The sequence below is a fragment of the Varroa jacobsoni genome, unplaced genomic scaffold (assembly GCF_002532875.2).
Source record: "Varroa jacobsoni isolate VJ856 unplaced genomic scaffold, vjacob_1.0 scaffold_1025, whole genome shotgun sequence".
Lineage (NCBI taxonomy): Eukaryota > Metazoa > Arthropoda > Arachnida > Mesostigmata > Varroidae > Varroa > Varroa jacobsoni.
In genome coordinates this window covers 55,758-71,200 of record NW_019213927.1, presented here as the reverse complement: position 1 = coordinate 71,200, position 15,443 = coordinate 55,758, and the positions used below count along the sequence as shown (strand labels likewise).

The 15,443-nt window shown below is 41.4% G+C and overlaps 1 protein-coding gene across 3 annotated transcripts in view; it reads left to right on the top strand.

Annotated features, from left to right (window-relative positions):
* Nucleotides 1-10,030: 10,030 nt before the first annotated feature.
* The window catches only part of LOC111265919 (neuronal acetylcholine receptor subunit alpha-10), a 25,891-nt gene continuing 20,478 nt past the window's right edge, over nt 10,031-15,443 (top strand). For 2 of the 3 annotated variants that reach the window (XM_022842936.1, XM_022842933.1), the window contains exon 1: nt 10,031-10,786. In XM_022842936.1, the coding sequence (XP_022698671.1) occupies nt 10,748-10,786 (39 nt within the window). In that variant the 5' untranslated portion in view covers nt 10,031-10,747. The remainder of the gene's footprint in view (nt 10,787-15,443) is intronic. The other variant, XM_022842934.1, reaches the window with a different exon arrangement.

Below are 15,443 nucleotides of genomic sequence, written 5' to 3'. Positions count from 1 at the left end.
AAAAGGCAGCTGATCAGGATAGAACGTATCTTAATACATATCCGTATATTCATTATCTGGATTATACAACTATACATTGCTAGAATCACTGGCCCGGTGAAAATGAGCGATGAGGGAACTATTGCAATGTAATAGCCTGCTACCACTTTGTCTTTTAGTTGTTAACCAACCAGCGAGTTTGTGGTGAGGGGCATGCATAGAATGGTTTGCAATGGGGGCAGTAAACTTAATTAGGACACAATACAACTCAACTCACGTTTCCTTGCAAGCACTAACTACCCCCTTTTCACCCCGTTCACATCCCTTTCCCCAGTTGCCTTAACGACACGTCACCGTTGCGTGCTGATGTCGTCGCTACGAATACGTATGATACTACACCAACAATAACAACAACGGCACCCCCCCCCCTCTCCCGCCCCACTTCACTTTGTGTTTCTGCTTTAGCACAGGTATAATTTAATTTAGATCGACTTAGTCCTGCTGCAGAAACGCAGAGACACCCAAGCATGCATACGGTCGTAGACGTTTCGAATTTTACGCCTGGCACCATCGCTACGCATCCCATCAGCAGATTGGGTTCCAGCACAAAACGAAGTTCGTTTATGTACGGATTCGAACCTACACCACAGCGTGTAAGATTAACAGGCAAGTACATAGTAAGTTACCACCAGAATACCATATATACACATCATAGTAGCAATTAAATAGAGAAATACGTCTATGTGAAACTTCGTCGAATGGGACTATATGTACTGATAACCGATAGCGGATGCGAGAAGAATCTGTTGGACATGATCTGATGCTCGACACAAATGAGCCGAGTGTTACCTAAAAGGTATCTAGCGTACGGTAGTGATAACCGACCTCGCCATTTGTTTGATTGATCTTTTGCGCGCTGTCACCACGCCAAGGTGAATCTGTCCAAAGATCTTTACATCTTTTGCGAGTAAAAGACCGCATGGTGTGACCTTAAATACTATTCGCGCTCACCCGTTAATATGCGGCGCAACGCAGCTTGGGAGTACGATATGTGCAAATACTTCTGTCAGCAAGCAGCTCAACTGAATAGTGCCGCTGGTTCACCGAAGAAAGCACAGGTCTTGCCTTTGTATTCCGTCGAAGCGAACGCGGCACGAGAAAACAGTGGCAAGACGCCATAGTTGTCTTTGGGGAGAAACAAGACGGAAATATTTTACTCGCGCACCTAGCAAGGTGCTTGCTAGTACAGGCCAGAAACGTCGCCTGCTATCAACAAGTCTTAAATCCTTGGAACACGACACAAATGCTTTCGCAGGACCGCGCAGGAACTTCTGTGTACCCTAATGGTGCTAACGAGACTCGGAAGTAATATAACTATTAATACCGAACGGATGGTGAATATCTTAAATAGTGATTTCACGATGTTCTATGTACCTCCTTTTGATCCGGTAATTGATTGTGTACAACGGTATATTTTATTATAAGTATATTAGTATATAAATAGAGTTGTGGTTCTATGGAGAAGACTCCTAGCGGTTGCTGTATAACCGGCTTTTTTTGTTTAGAACCCTATTACTGAGACGAAATAAATATCTACTGAAGTCGCAAGTAAGTCTAACACATATTGTCCTATGTTATTGTTATTCCAGTAGATTTGCTAACTACAATTATACTTCAATCGAAAGTTTTGTTGTGGGCAACAGGTGGCCATGTTACCATCAACATCGCGGCAATGATCTTTTCGAACGTCAACTATTTAATAACAGGTAGTATATAATTTACAGTATTACGATTATTTGAAATATCGGAAGAGACTTTTTCAGGGACTAAAACAGTTTTAAGCACAGATGAAGTCACAAGGAAATGGATTACGCTATTTTATTTGCAAAATATAAAAGCTTGCTTTAATTGAATACGGCAATTCCATGGTAGCTCTATAGAACTACCTATTGCATTGCTGGCTGAATCGTGAGGGCTGAGGCCCTTTACAAGCACTCGCCTGTAAACCCTTATAGTACACAATCTCGGTTTAAATCCACTCAAAGGCAATGCAATAATTACTAATGTTATCATCAATCTTTTATTTATTAATCAAGAATTAATGCTACTTCAATGAAGATTTAGTAAAAACTTGATGTTAACGAAGAAACATTAACGAAGTCCTTTAAAGTTAATCATGTAGTGTCTGCTATTCGTGAAAGTTTCACAATAACCATTTACCGCATACTTAAACTTAACTATGGGTCACTGTGTTGTGTAATTATAAATGTCGTTTCTCAATTTTAGGGTTTTTTTTTAACGCTGACCAGCAGCAGGAACTGTCAAATATAAAAATTAAACCGGAAGTTGATACGTTTAATAGGCAGATAATAAGAAAACCTACACTAATCAATTTCTATTTAGTTTTTTTTTGTTTTTAGTTAGTTAGTTAGTTAGCTACATAGTTATCAGTTCCATTTTTTTTTCGAACTGGTTTTTGCATAATCTTTGTCTTCTCTGGCTCACAGGTCTTTGTAAATTTTTGTACAGCTTTAATCAGTGAATTTTACACAAAAAATTACCTCTTCCAAGGATGATCTGTAGCGTGCTCCTAAGGAGGAACACTGAGCGTTTGCTCGATACGGGAAGTTTTCCTCTTATTACCATTATCATTAACACAGAAATTTGAAAAAGATGTCGCGCTCGCTGTTGTTGCTTTCTGCTTTTAACAAAAGAGAGCCAGACGTACTGAAAATAGACATTCCAAGAGATGCCGATCGCTTAGCAAGACAGTTATCTATTAATTTGATGGTTACTATTATTTTACGTGTGCCTTACGAAGTTTTTTGGTATTCTCTTTCTATTTTATCTCGAAACTGTGTTGTTCACTGCTTGTCCCATTTAATTTTCATTGTGTAATTCATGAAATTTCAGGGAAAGTTCAGGTTCCAAAGATGGAGGTTTTTGATAGAAAAATAGAGGTGTTTTTTTCTACGGCTACCCTATTTCACCTTTTGCCGAGGTCAAAAGAATGTTGAAGCAGCCTAAAACATCTGTGCCATACACAGAGAGAGTTGTCACTGAAAGGACTGAGTGAAAACGTTTGTTAAGTTTCGATTGGCCATCCGAGGTCGCTAAAACCTCGTCTGGCAAAGATATAGTAAATTTGCTGAGATAGTAAGCAGCTTACACTTGAATGTTTTCAGGCATCGTCAACGCACATAATTTTATCAAAAATTAGGATCCTGCACGCCTCGTAAGCTAAACAAAATCCAGGGAAGGCACAACTATTCAGTGATTCCTGTCCGAAATTGTATAAGGTGTTGTCAGAATAAGAATTTCCTACACCGAATTTCCACGAATGGTTAGGAGGTGGTCTGAAGCAAAGAAAGGAGTGGGTAGCTTCGGGAATATGCGCCTAAGCTGATAATTAAACCAGATCTTTATCCTATAAAGATTATAATTTGCATTTTGGGGGACAGGAAAAGGAAAGGAAAAGAAAAAAAAATTGGAAAACAAAACAATCAACAGTGACCTGTATATGAGCCTGCTGCATCGATTAAGGAAGGCTGCGCTTTTTGTGAGATGGAAAACCTTCCTTAATTATGTCGTAATTTAATAATGTAAATTTAGTCAAAGTACGAAATATTCTTTTGGTTTTTGTTTTATCACGGCCTGCGTCATTTTATTGAAGGTAAAATAGCTTTATTTGCTCTTTCTCCCTCTGTTTTAGAAGGCATCGGTTTGCATTTACTAGAATATCTATAAGTGTGTGAACAATGCTCGATTGGGAAGGAATGAAAGTGTTTTCATTTATCCGCTTTTGTACTCGCGTTGTGTAGCTGTGTATCCGTTCGCTGTACTGTGGCATTCGTATGGCCTAAACCGACATGAATCGTTGTTAAGAGCTGGCTTAGGATCTCGAGCACCCATGACCAATAGTCACAATAGCAACATCAGTTCTTTTGACAATACTGCTCGATCTTCCTTTTCGTTTTCTCTTAGAAAGCAATCACTCAATTCTCGTTGGTCCACTGAGAACAAAGTTCTTTCTCTCTTCTTTATTTCGCTACCACGGCGCGCAGACTCATCCACCCACGACTACGGGGGTTTAGGTGGGGATGTCCGCGGAGGCGACAGGAGAAAAAGCCGACGTCGAAATCTCGTTGCGACAACGCGGTTGTAGCACAAATGGATTCTTTTTCGTCACTTCAGGGAATGCTCTTTTCTACTTGTATAGCCCACTTGTTTTGCGGCGGTACTTCGAGATGACCTCACAGAGTGTTCTACGTCGTGACGACTCCAGTTCTCTGCTGACCCGTACTACTGATCTAGTCTTGTGCCAAAAGCGCACATTCGGCTTCATAGGACGAAATCAAGTACGTTACTAACCCCCTTTTGTATAAGTCCCGTCTTGTGCCCCCACAAGCCTTCACCACTGACTAGACCAGCCGTCCATAGGTGCTGCTTTCTGTCAGCCTCTATTACTACCGAAACAACTATTCCTCTTTCGTCTACCGTAGTACACCGTTTCCATCTTGTCTCTGTTATAATGAGACTCTCGTTTAAAACAATTTGCCTATTCCGAAACGCCGCTTCGCTAATAGGGTCAAGCTTTGTGACCTTTTTCGTACGCCTCCACAGTGAGATTTATGCTATTTTCGTGTTAGCATATCGTAAAATAGTTCGCCACTTTGCTAATAGTTAGTTGAGATGAATCGATATGATGGCAAGCGGGGGCGCATTGACATCCCATAAAAGCCCTCGACTACATTGTGTCATTACATGTATGTGATCGATACTTTATCTGTAATCGACAATGATGTTGATGAGTTCGCTCAGCTGAATTAAGTTGCTAGCCGTGTTGAAATCTTGTCCGTCTCAATAATGTCGTTCAATATTTAAGGCTATTCCTTCACTTATGTTTCATAAATCTATATTTAAAGACTGGGTAGCCCCGCAACTGTAGCTGATTTTATCAATCTTTACATTTTAATGAACATGCCTGGGGCGTTTATTACGCGTCAATGATAACTAATATTAGGGACTTTTGTTTGTGCATGGCACTCCCGGTACCGTTGAATAGCAGCATTAGAAAGCTGAATTTATAATCAGATGATGCTTTTATGTCAGGACATGTAGAATAGGAGCCGGTTCTTAATGTTCTGTTCAGCAATGCGTATCAATTCTTTTCATTTGAGATCCTCAACCAAGACAGAATATTTACAGAAATATATGCTCCCGACAACGGTTGTAATAACGTAAAATTAAGTGGATCTCCCTGTAGACGGAGGTCCAAAAAAAGTATTGAAAAAATTTTGATACACTTATATCGAATTGATTTGAAATTCAATTTTCCAAGAATGTATTTATAATTCGAAGCACAATTAGCAAATCCTTACATCCTACTAAAAACAAAAAAACTGGCTACGGAGTGTAGTGCTTATATGAAGTAACCTAACTAACAGTTAAGTAAAGGAAGTATCCTATCGAGTTGGTCCTTAAGACTATCCGAGAAACACCAACATCAACAATAAAAATTCCTTATTCCAAATGTAGCGGAAGAACTTAGAACGTCCAAGTCTGAACGAATCCGTTTTTCGTTAGAGCCACGACAGATAATGGCGCATTTCTTCCTTTTATATAGAGACGTACAGCATCAACGCGATGCAATCACAATGAAGATGGAGAAGCACTTTGTCTTTTTTCCTATATATATATATAGTATAAGATATCGTACTTCTGTAAGTAAAATCAGCACAACGTAGAAGAACTTGATGGTTATATAATTGCTTTTATCGATCGTTCTTGATGCTTAATAGTATTACTGAAAGCAAATCTTGTTTTAAGCAATATTGTTAAATACTTCACAGCCAGATAAGGGATGGGCTGACCAATAAAGACTATTTACAATATAGAAGATGCAATGCGAAAAAACCCGGAGTGCCCGGATAGGGCCGATCATACCTAATATCTCCAATATTCTAACACTGATCTCGTAAATATCGAGCTGGCATATTTTGGCTAAAATCGAAAGTTTTCTGCCTTCCGTATATCGCTTTTCCACAAGACTGCATACAGAACGCCAAACATGAAAACAGGCTGTTTTTTGAGCCTCGATTGGCTCTAGTTCTATTATCATCGAACGCACAACAAACAAAACGTGCAAGAACGTCTGGATGAACCTATGTATGTAGGTAGGGACAATTCCATTGATGATGTGGAAAATGCATACGCATTTAACATTGCGATGGTATACAGAGATGTTTCTAATTGTATAATTTATCAAGCATGCTTGCTGTTGTACAGGTTTGTATGTTGTTCTTAAACACTGGGCGATAATTTGAACGAATTAAAGCTACGACTACTTGAGCACAGTAAAACGTCAACCTATCAGTGTGGACAAAGGCACACCCTTCAATCTTGAGAGATTCAGACGCTGCATTGTATAGACAAGTCCGAGTAGAACGCGAATTGAACAAAAACATTAATTAGGACGTTGAAAAAAAAAAAAAAAAAAAAAAGTAGCTGGTTGATTCAACAGGAAGTACATACAAGCATATATATATATTAGTTGCAATGATGAAGCTCAACCGCTAGCGACCGAGATTTATTGGCCGGTTGAGGGTATTTTATACCCACGGCTAGCCGGAACAGGAAATGCATTTATAATGACGATATGTTTCTGCGTCGATTACGCAATCAGACAAGATGCTCTCATTCTGCTGCATCCGTTCTTTTGATATTTAGTAAGTTAGCGATGACACATTACTGCCGTGGCCCGCGTAATCGATAACTGAACCGGCTAATTCGTCCCTTAATGCTCCGTCTAGGCCCGAATCTGGACAACAGTTTCGGAAAGGTGACGACTTGTCGCCATTTTGGGCGTAGAAAGACGAGCGGTACGAAAAAGTTTTTTAGGGACTCGTCTCCGTCAGAAATGCCGGACCTGGGCCACAGCTTGGGTACGAAAAGACCGGACGGTTGGATTGATCGCGACCCTGGGCGCTCATTAAGTAATACGGCTTTGAAGCCGTGGAGCAATTTGACCAAAGTTGCACATGCAACAGGACCTCGCTTACGCTTACCTTAATGTTTGCCATAAAAGCGATTACTGGAAGCATCACGGGAGCGGAGGAGCCAGCTTGCGGCAAACGCGCTCACAGCCGCTCTCTAACTATCGCCCGCTTCATTAGCCTTTTTGCCCACGGGTGGGCCACAACAGCACTCATATGGAATGTAGCAGTGCGTTAAATACTGTTCGATGCCCTGACCCACGATGTAACTCGTGACGACGGCCTCGTGGCTATCCTAAGTAGCGGATAGCGCCTTCCACACGACGCGTGCTATTATGTAACGAGTTAGGAAAAGGTGAACGAAAAGAATGTAGTGGTCTATACTTATTACAACGAACAAAGTATAACGTCGCGAAACACGTAGCTGCCCTATAAAACCATGTAGAAGCCCATGTCGGCGTATTAATGAACATCTGGGGCAGCTGACGCTCACAGCTCGGTTTTGTTTTCTGGCAAACTCCGTAACAACGAACAAAGCTCCGGATTCTCATCTATACCTCGCGCTCTAGAGAGTAGCGGGACACCAATTGGCAAGGGGTTTCCGTTAAATTCGGATGACTCGGTGGCAGAGGTCTCGCGGTCCACAGTGGTAAAGCATAGCTCCACGCAGTAGATATTGAGCCACCTACCCATTCTTCGATGGCAAGGAACTCTTGCCGTATCCCTGAAGCGTGCTTAATACTCGAGCACAGCGCTGACTTACCATCTGCTGCGTTTTAATTGAATGAGTCAAGAGCTTCGGCTCATTGCTTTCTTTCGAAGTGTCGCAATGTGTAATCCCGACAGGGTGTTGGCATTGCAGCTCCCCATGTTACACCTTATCGGAGTTGTAGACAACGGTCTCTCTATCACCTTGCAAGCATTTCAGCGCACTACTGCCGATGACCGCCTCCAACGTATATGGGACCCTTTTCCCATACGACTATTTCACTGTGCGTGATGAGTTGATGCTTTAAGGCGGAGTAATTTAACGCTTGTATCTATAATACGTCGCTTACATGACAATTTACAATAAATCATTAAAGGAACCTACAAATCCTAATATTAAAAAAAATCCACACACAGTATTTTGTGGGCGCAAATTGGCTAAGATTCACACAAATGGCTCATTCGATGTATAGATTACGTGGATTTGTTTGAAATGTCTATATGAAGCTGGCTCACTAATTCCGATCGACCTTATCATGAAGACATGCGTGCCTTCTGCTACGCGTATTTCGTTTCGCTAATGTATCTCAGGTGTTTCCAGAAATGTTCAGTCATAATATCAGCTATTTAATGTATGCACCTGCCTTCTAATATAGCGATGAGGACTTTTCGTCTTCTGTGTCCGTTACTCTAGGCTGTTTCCCATTCCTTTTTAACACTACGTGAATTCGCATGGCAAGCAATAACACTTCATTTTGCAGAATGTTGTTTTAAGCACTATTAGACATTTGATTAATCTGTCTGACAAAAATGTTTTGCTTTATATACGATTGTCTGGGTTTCGTACGGCTGAAAATTTGTACCGCTCGTTGATTTAGAAGCAATTCTGCTTGCGAACTTCCAAAGGCTCATTGAAATTATCAATTGTTTTCCAGTCAGGTGTAAAAATTATTGTTTGACGAAAGCAGTGGAAACACAATAGAAAAACCCCGTACAGTGAAGAGCACTATATCTTGCGGTGCGTCGAAAAGCAGAAAAATCAAGCAATGATCTAAACGCTTGTTTACATTATATTCAGTCGGTTAGCACATGACACAATCATTTTTTATGGCAGATGAGTTGGAAACATGAAGGTCATACTAAGAAGAATTATCTAATTTATTAGGTATCCTGTATAGCGATAATGCTAGCTCACTAGCAAAGCAGGAATATACGTAGTAACTTCAAGCTAAATTCAAGCTCAATTTAAATTTTTACATATTTGGGTCGTACATTTTCAGAACTTTTCGAACAATTTTTTTGGATAAGACCCCGATGTCGCTTCGCGCCGCTTTTATTTCTACTAGTAAATTGATTAACAACAAACACCTTTAGTGACAAAACGAACGAGAATATCGAATAAGAAGTGGGATCTGGCCCATTGGCGGAATTGTTCCGATCTAATTTTAGTATCTATACATGGGATTCGAACTGAAATTTCCGAAGCTACTTTTTCGGTCCTGTACGGTCTTCGAGTATGAACGAATTTTATTACGCCGTCAGCCACGGCGCAGTTAAACAACAATTCGTTTGTTATATCACGCATACTGTGACACGCTATTATCGCTACCAATTAATCCTGGATCAGATTAGTAAAATTTGAGTAGGTGGATCGGCTGAATCTTGGACAGATGAAACCTATGCTAGCTATCTTTTTCGTTAAAATCGGTAAGTAAGTTAATGTAGTTGGCGTAATTCGTGTAAGTTCAGATGAACCTCCCATGTGGCAGCGTCTTTTTTTCATATTGGGACAGATGAATAAACCAAAATAGTGCTTAATACCAAGCTTGCGTTGTCGTATTTGACTCGCTAATCAGGAAATGTCCTGGCAGTTGCGGCAGAAGCTGATGGTAATGGTATTAGCATAGCCAGAACGCCTGATGATTAACGAAAGGCTCACGTAGTTTATTAAAGCCAAGTTGACAAGCGGCCTTCCTTTTCTGCTCTTTGTCTTGTTCCACTTTAGCGGCTGAAGTTGGCAGCGGGATCTGCTCACGGCATATTAAGACTGTATCCCCACGGGCACAAACTCAGGCTTCGGCATTTAAAGCAAGGTAGCTGCAGGCGCAGACAAACGAATGATCGTAGATATGGGCGCGGTGGCGATGGTGGTGGGCGTAGGACACACTAATGGGGACGATTGCGGCGCATGCGTGAGCAGAAAAACAGCGATGCCGGCTGCAAGGGCTGAGGGAGGTCCTTACGGCGGCGGAAAGAGGCTTCCAAGTAGGAAAGGGCTTACCACCACATTTGTATGTTCATTCACTAACTAGAAGAACGCTTAGGAACAAATCGCACTTCCCCTTATAGCGGGAGTTCGCATCTTCCCGTCACGAGACGCGGACGTGTGCAGAGAAAGAGTCAGCCGCATTGAATCGTTTCGTATTAATTGACCGGTACGTTATACGACAATGTGATAAGAGTGATGTTACATGCGATAATGGCCAAGTTTCATCAAAATATGGTAGCCAGTAATATTACTATGCCCCTTAAGTTACATGTCGGCCCAAATGAAGAATGGCGAGACGAGCTTCACTTGGGATACACCTAAGTAGAACTGAATGAGTAACAGGTGTGTAAATGTGTGCCCAGAACGTTTATGATTAATTGGTGTTCAACATCGAGTGCGTACTACAGTGTTGGCAATTGTAGTTCAACTGCCGTACGTTAACGGCAATGCCACTTCAACAACTTGTGCTACACTTGGATATCATACTACAAAGTTGAGCCAATCCAACTCTGTTGGATATGCGTGACACAGAGTGTTGTTCCGCAAAATTATTCGCTGACTTTAATAGGTGGTAAGGGAAAAAAGAAGGGTGCCAGCTGAGAATGTTTAAGACGGTCGCTATCGCTGACTGACAATAACGTGGGCCTCTAACGTGCGTTTCAACCGTTGTCATAAGCTAACGGAAGAATACCGGCAGCACGGAGTTACAACGACACGAAAACGGTAGGCACGCAGAGCGACCGAAACAGTGATCAGGTCAGTTGTGAGATTCCAGTCAGAACGTCAGTCGTCGAGGATGACCCGTTATGACGCCCGCGCTTCCGTAAGATTAATGGTGAGACATTGTAACCGTCGGAAACATGATGGAATAGGGAATAGCATGTATATAAGGTCGCATCATGAAAAATGCTCCACTGCCCTGTCTAGCAGAATAGCATACATAATGCTGGCGATGACCGACCAAACGAAACAAAGATCGGTCATTCGAGGAAGCGAGGAAATAGGATAGTAAGATGGTAGAATGGGGCTAACGATGAAGGTGAACGAGTGAAGAGTGTACACAACTGGATAAACTTGGGAAGATCTTGTGGCTCCCCAAAGAGTTAGATATTTTATGGTGTGAGTAACAACATCCGAATAACTTCTACAACGTGGGCGAAACTAGAAATAATGGACGTATGGCGAAGTGAAAGCGGGTTTGTTAGGACAATTAATGGTTGTATCTCTGCGTCGTGTGCAATATCACCAGGGCCGAACGTAGTAGGGCGGCAGGGGGGCAAAGCAAAGAAGAAATGCGCTTACACTAGCCATAGGCAAGATGATAACGATGATTTAATATAGACTTGCTTTCATATGAGGAAAAAGGAGAAAGAAAATGTCCGAAACTCCGTTGAGGAGCAACACCAGCTGCTTTGTGGTATGATCCAATAGTAGACCCATTGTGTAAGCAATCGAGATAGGAAAAAAAAAAAGACGCTAGATCAATTCCTTGCGTTGCACAGACGCTACCATTTAACAAAAAAAAAAAAAAATAACGAAAAAATTGTGTCATTCTACTAAGGGAAGTAAAGAGAAAGACGGCTTATTGACAACACGCGATCCGCCTCTGCAAACTGGGTCAATAATTTAGTACCAGTATCACATTTGCCAACGTAACCAAGCGCATTGTTGTTATCATTACCCAATTAAGCTTAAATAAAATAGGCAGATTCGTTTTCAAGTGTATATACCCTTCGGTAGGAAACATTATATATCAGTTATGTAAATATACGATTAATCATAGCTCAAATAAATAAGGTTCCTTTGTATCGTTGTCAGATTAAGTGCTCTCAACTAAGAATGTTACTCTTTCAAAGGCCCAGAAAGACTACATGTTTTTTTTCCTATGAATTGGTTTTTGGTGGATTATCACGTGCTACACCATAACTATAGGACCAGGTTACACTGCAACATGACCAGTTTGTTTATTAGCATTCATTGGTGCCATAATTCAGAACTGAAAGTAAATTGCCTATTGGTATAAAGGCTGGGAATGAGAAATGGGTATTTAAAGACATAAAACAAAAAAAAAGCACTTCTACCTTTTCGGCAGGATACCACCAGTCATTTTAATATGGGGATTAAAGATCGTTTAATAAGCTGAGATCTTTGCGTCCTAGCAAGAAGTAAGATTAGTTAGTGTTCTCCATGAACAATCAGCTAATGAGAGGGCGTCCATATAAGCCCTTGTTGTTGAAGAGCTAATGGTTACGTTCAAGGGCGACTTTATGACTATAAATACTTATGCATCGATTATCACTCGACTTCGCATACGATCGTTATAGCGAACCAGTTTACGAATCCTCACATGAACTCAGTTAGCATCTAGTGTAATGAGCGAATGTTCTGTTTCAACAGCGAAAATCACTGGACAGCAACTGAGGGCCAAAAAGTTCCTTGCGAAGCTGAGATTTTGATTATAAAGGCAATATCTACAAAAGCTGCCTAAAAAATGTTTGTATGATCACAACGCGTGGTAGTGCCCTCAAGTTTCAGAACCCATCTTTGCTTAATAAAATCCAGGTCACTGTCAATGACAGCCCTTGTGCAGGATGTCGATAACCCTTTGGAATTTTTAGAAACACCTGCAAGGGGTCAATTTCTACTGAGGTTCTACACTTCCTTTATGATATTTAGATAGATCCGTAAAACTGGCTGGGAAGCTGGAAAAGCCTAATAAGGAATGAGTTGAAACGGAGCCTTTAAAAGGATAAAGCGTTCTGTTTACAATTGAAGCGTTCATTGGATGCGCTAAATACGTCAGAAGAACTCTTCGATAGTTTTCCGGTCATCAAATAAGACTCCTTTTCTCACATTTTAATATACCAAAAGTTTTGTGAAAGAGCCTGTCTTTGGACGGATAATACGGATTTTTGCAGTGTCTTAATCGATGGATTATGGGAAAGAACACGCTGCTAAAAGTAGTAGCAAACGTAGTAAAAAAACAAAAATATTTCATAGGGCTATTATAAAGAGCTGCTTTATTGCACACAGTGTAAAAAGCCAAGTTTTCCTTTATGATGTAAACCTAACCTAACCTGGAGCATTATCCGTGTCATTTCACTAATAGTTTGTGGTAAAGTGTAATCTTTCATAATACTTGAAATCTAGCAGATACTCAGTGGGGTTAAAAGAGCCGCTTTTGTGAGAGATATTGTTCGTTTCTTGAAATATAAATTACAAGCAGATGTTGTCCGCGATAATCCTTATGGTGCACATATTTGTTATTGGTAGCAAAAACTGTCATTATTCAGTTTTTCTCAAAAATAAAATTAGGTGCCTAAAGAATATTTTCACTATCAATAGTCGATAAAAAAAAAAATGTACAAGAAGCCATTGTTTTACGCGATAGCTTTTCACACCCCCTATTGTTATCTTCTTTTACGCGATTAGTGTATGCGGTAATGTACACCATGAACTATTCATAGTATCAAAATACGAAACCTTGAGGTTGTACATTTATGTCTCTTGAGTCCTTTGGCTGTAGAAACGTTAGGCCACTGTCCCACCTATGCAGTTGTCAGGACTAACCAGGTTACAAAGTTAAATGGCATCTAAATAGCAAAATGGCTTTGAATGCATTATCTGGACTGCACCAATCGGTATCGCCAACGGCATGAGTAGCAATAGCGGTAAGGCATTCATTGAAGTGCTTAGTCTTCACGCCTAATTCAAAAGCGCAATCATTTCTCATCGGTTCAGGCTAACCAGCCGTAGAATATAACGGTTTTGCATTTGCCAAACGCCTTCGGGTTATTTTTCGCTCTTCTGTACGATAGCAGCAGGACGAAAGCCAGCACCTTTAACCGTTTCACACGGGAAAGCAGTCGTGCTTGAGCGTGGCTTGTCATCCGCTCATACATTCAACCTCTCTACTCTTATTAAAGGTTCTTCCGAGCACATCTTGCTGTATATTTCGACCATTTTTTAGTGAGCGTGCCATCGTAACCCTCGCACCATATCGACGCTTATTGAAGCTCTTTCCTTGCAGCAAAGATGTCTCTTCCGCCACATGGTAACAAGAGGAGTGGAGCGACGAAGCATACCACGCCCGCGCATAACCTTCTTAGGGTGTCTGAGGCAAATGGGGTCTAGAAAAACAGGAAGGCCTGCAGACTTCTAACTGCCTTCGTCTCCGGCCTGGACGCAGAAGGGTAGAATGACTTCTTGCGCTTTAAATTTTGACCGTCATCGCAGTGATGGCCACTAGTTATAGCGGCTACAGTGGAGGGTGGCGGCTTTCCGTCGCTGCTCACCGCCACTGTCCTTTCAGTTGAGTTGTCCCTTCCGGTTCCCCCCGAAGCTTTGTCATCTCTCCCAGCCGCTTCGTCTTTTCTAAACTCCCGCTTGTTCACTGGTCGTCGGAAGTTTTCATGGAAAATAAATGTGGCATTCGGTTCGTCTTAGAATCGAGTGTGTCGGTTTGCTTGATTCCATTCTAGACAGGCGACCACGAAGCGCGTGTCACTACATAAAAGTGCGAAGCGAGGAACTAGGCGGGAGCGATGACTGGTGTGGTCGGAGGAGATGGGAATGAAAGGGGAGTATTAGGGGGAGACAAAACGCCAAATCTTGGATAGATACCATATCTGCTCGACACTAGGAGCCCGCTGCTGTTTTCAGCCGTGTTAGCAGCATTGGCACAAACAGGTAAAGAGGAGTGTCTTTCTTTGTCTCCTTATTGTCTTTACTTCTTTGTCGTCTTCATCTTTTTGGCCGAGACGACATCGATCTTGAAGCGGTAGGAGAGGTAGAAACAGCTGAACGCGTGCGGCTGCAGTAAGAAGCAAAGAGCTCGGCAAATCCGAAGGTTCAGTATCGACTGCCAACGGATAGCCCAGCCGGCGTCAGCCATTAAAAATGAACGCCTGTTATAGCACCAGAAGTAGCGGCGGCGGACGCAGTAGCCTTTGGCAGGCAGTATAGGTTCAGTGAAGGAGCTCTGGCATAGTTCTCGACTAAATCATCCAGCCGGCCTCAAGATGCGGACAATCCTTGAAGGAAAGACGGCAATGTGCAATTACAAGCACCACATAGCGCTGCCTGAAATGCAACAATCCACTTGGTAGGCGTATCACCTATATTTATTAAGCTTTATTAAAAACTTAGCTGTTGAAATGATCGCTTTGTTCAACGCGGAAAACAGACATACTAGATAATGCTGAACAAACAGTTACCCGTGATGGCGGTTGTCGATTGTTGCTCTGTTTCATTGTCGGAGAAAATGTTATTTACGGACGGAAAACAGCTTCCGTTGCTCTCGAAATCGTATGAAAATTACTATTGGAAAAACGCAGAGAACAGATTTCACGTAGAATCTACATTTAAGCTATATACAACATTATAATAAATTTCGAAATAACTTTATAAGAGAAAGAAACAATTCTAGGCCAATTTTATTAGTATACTGTTGTGGTAAATGTCTTTCACACAGTTTCATATACGGACATCAT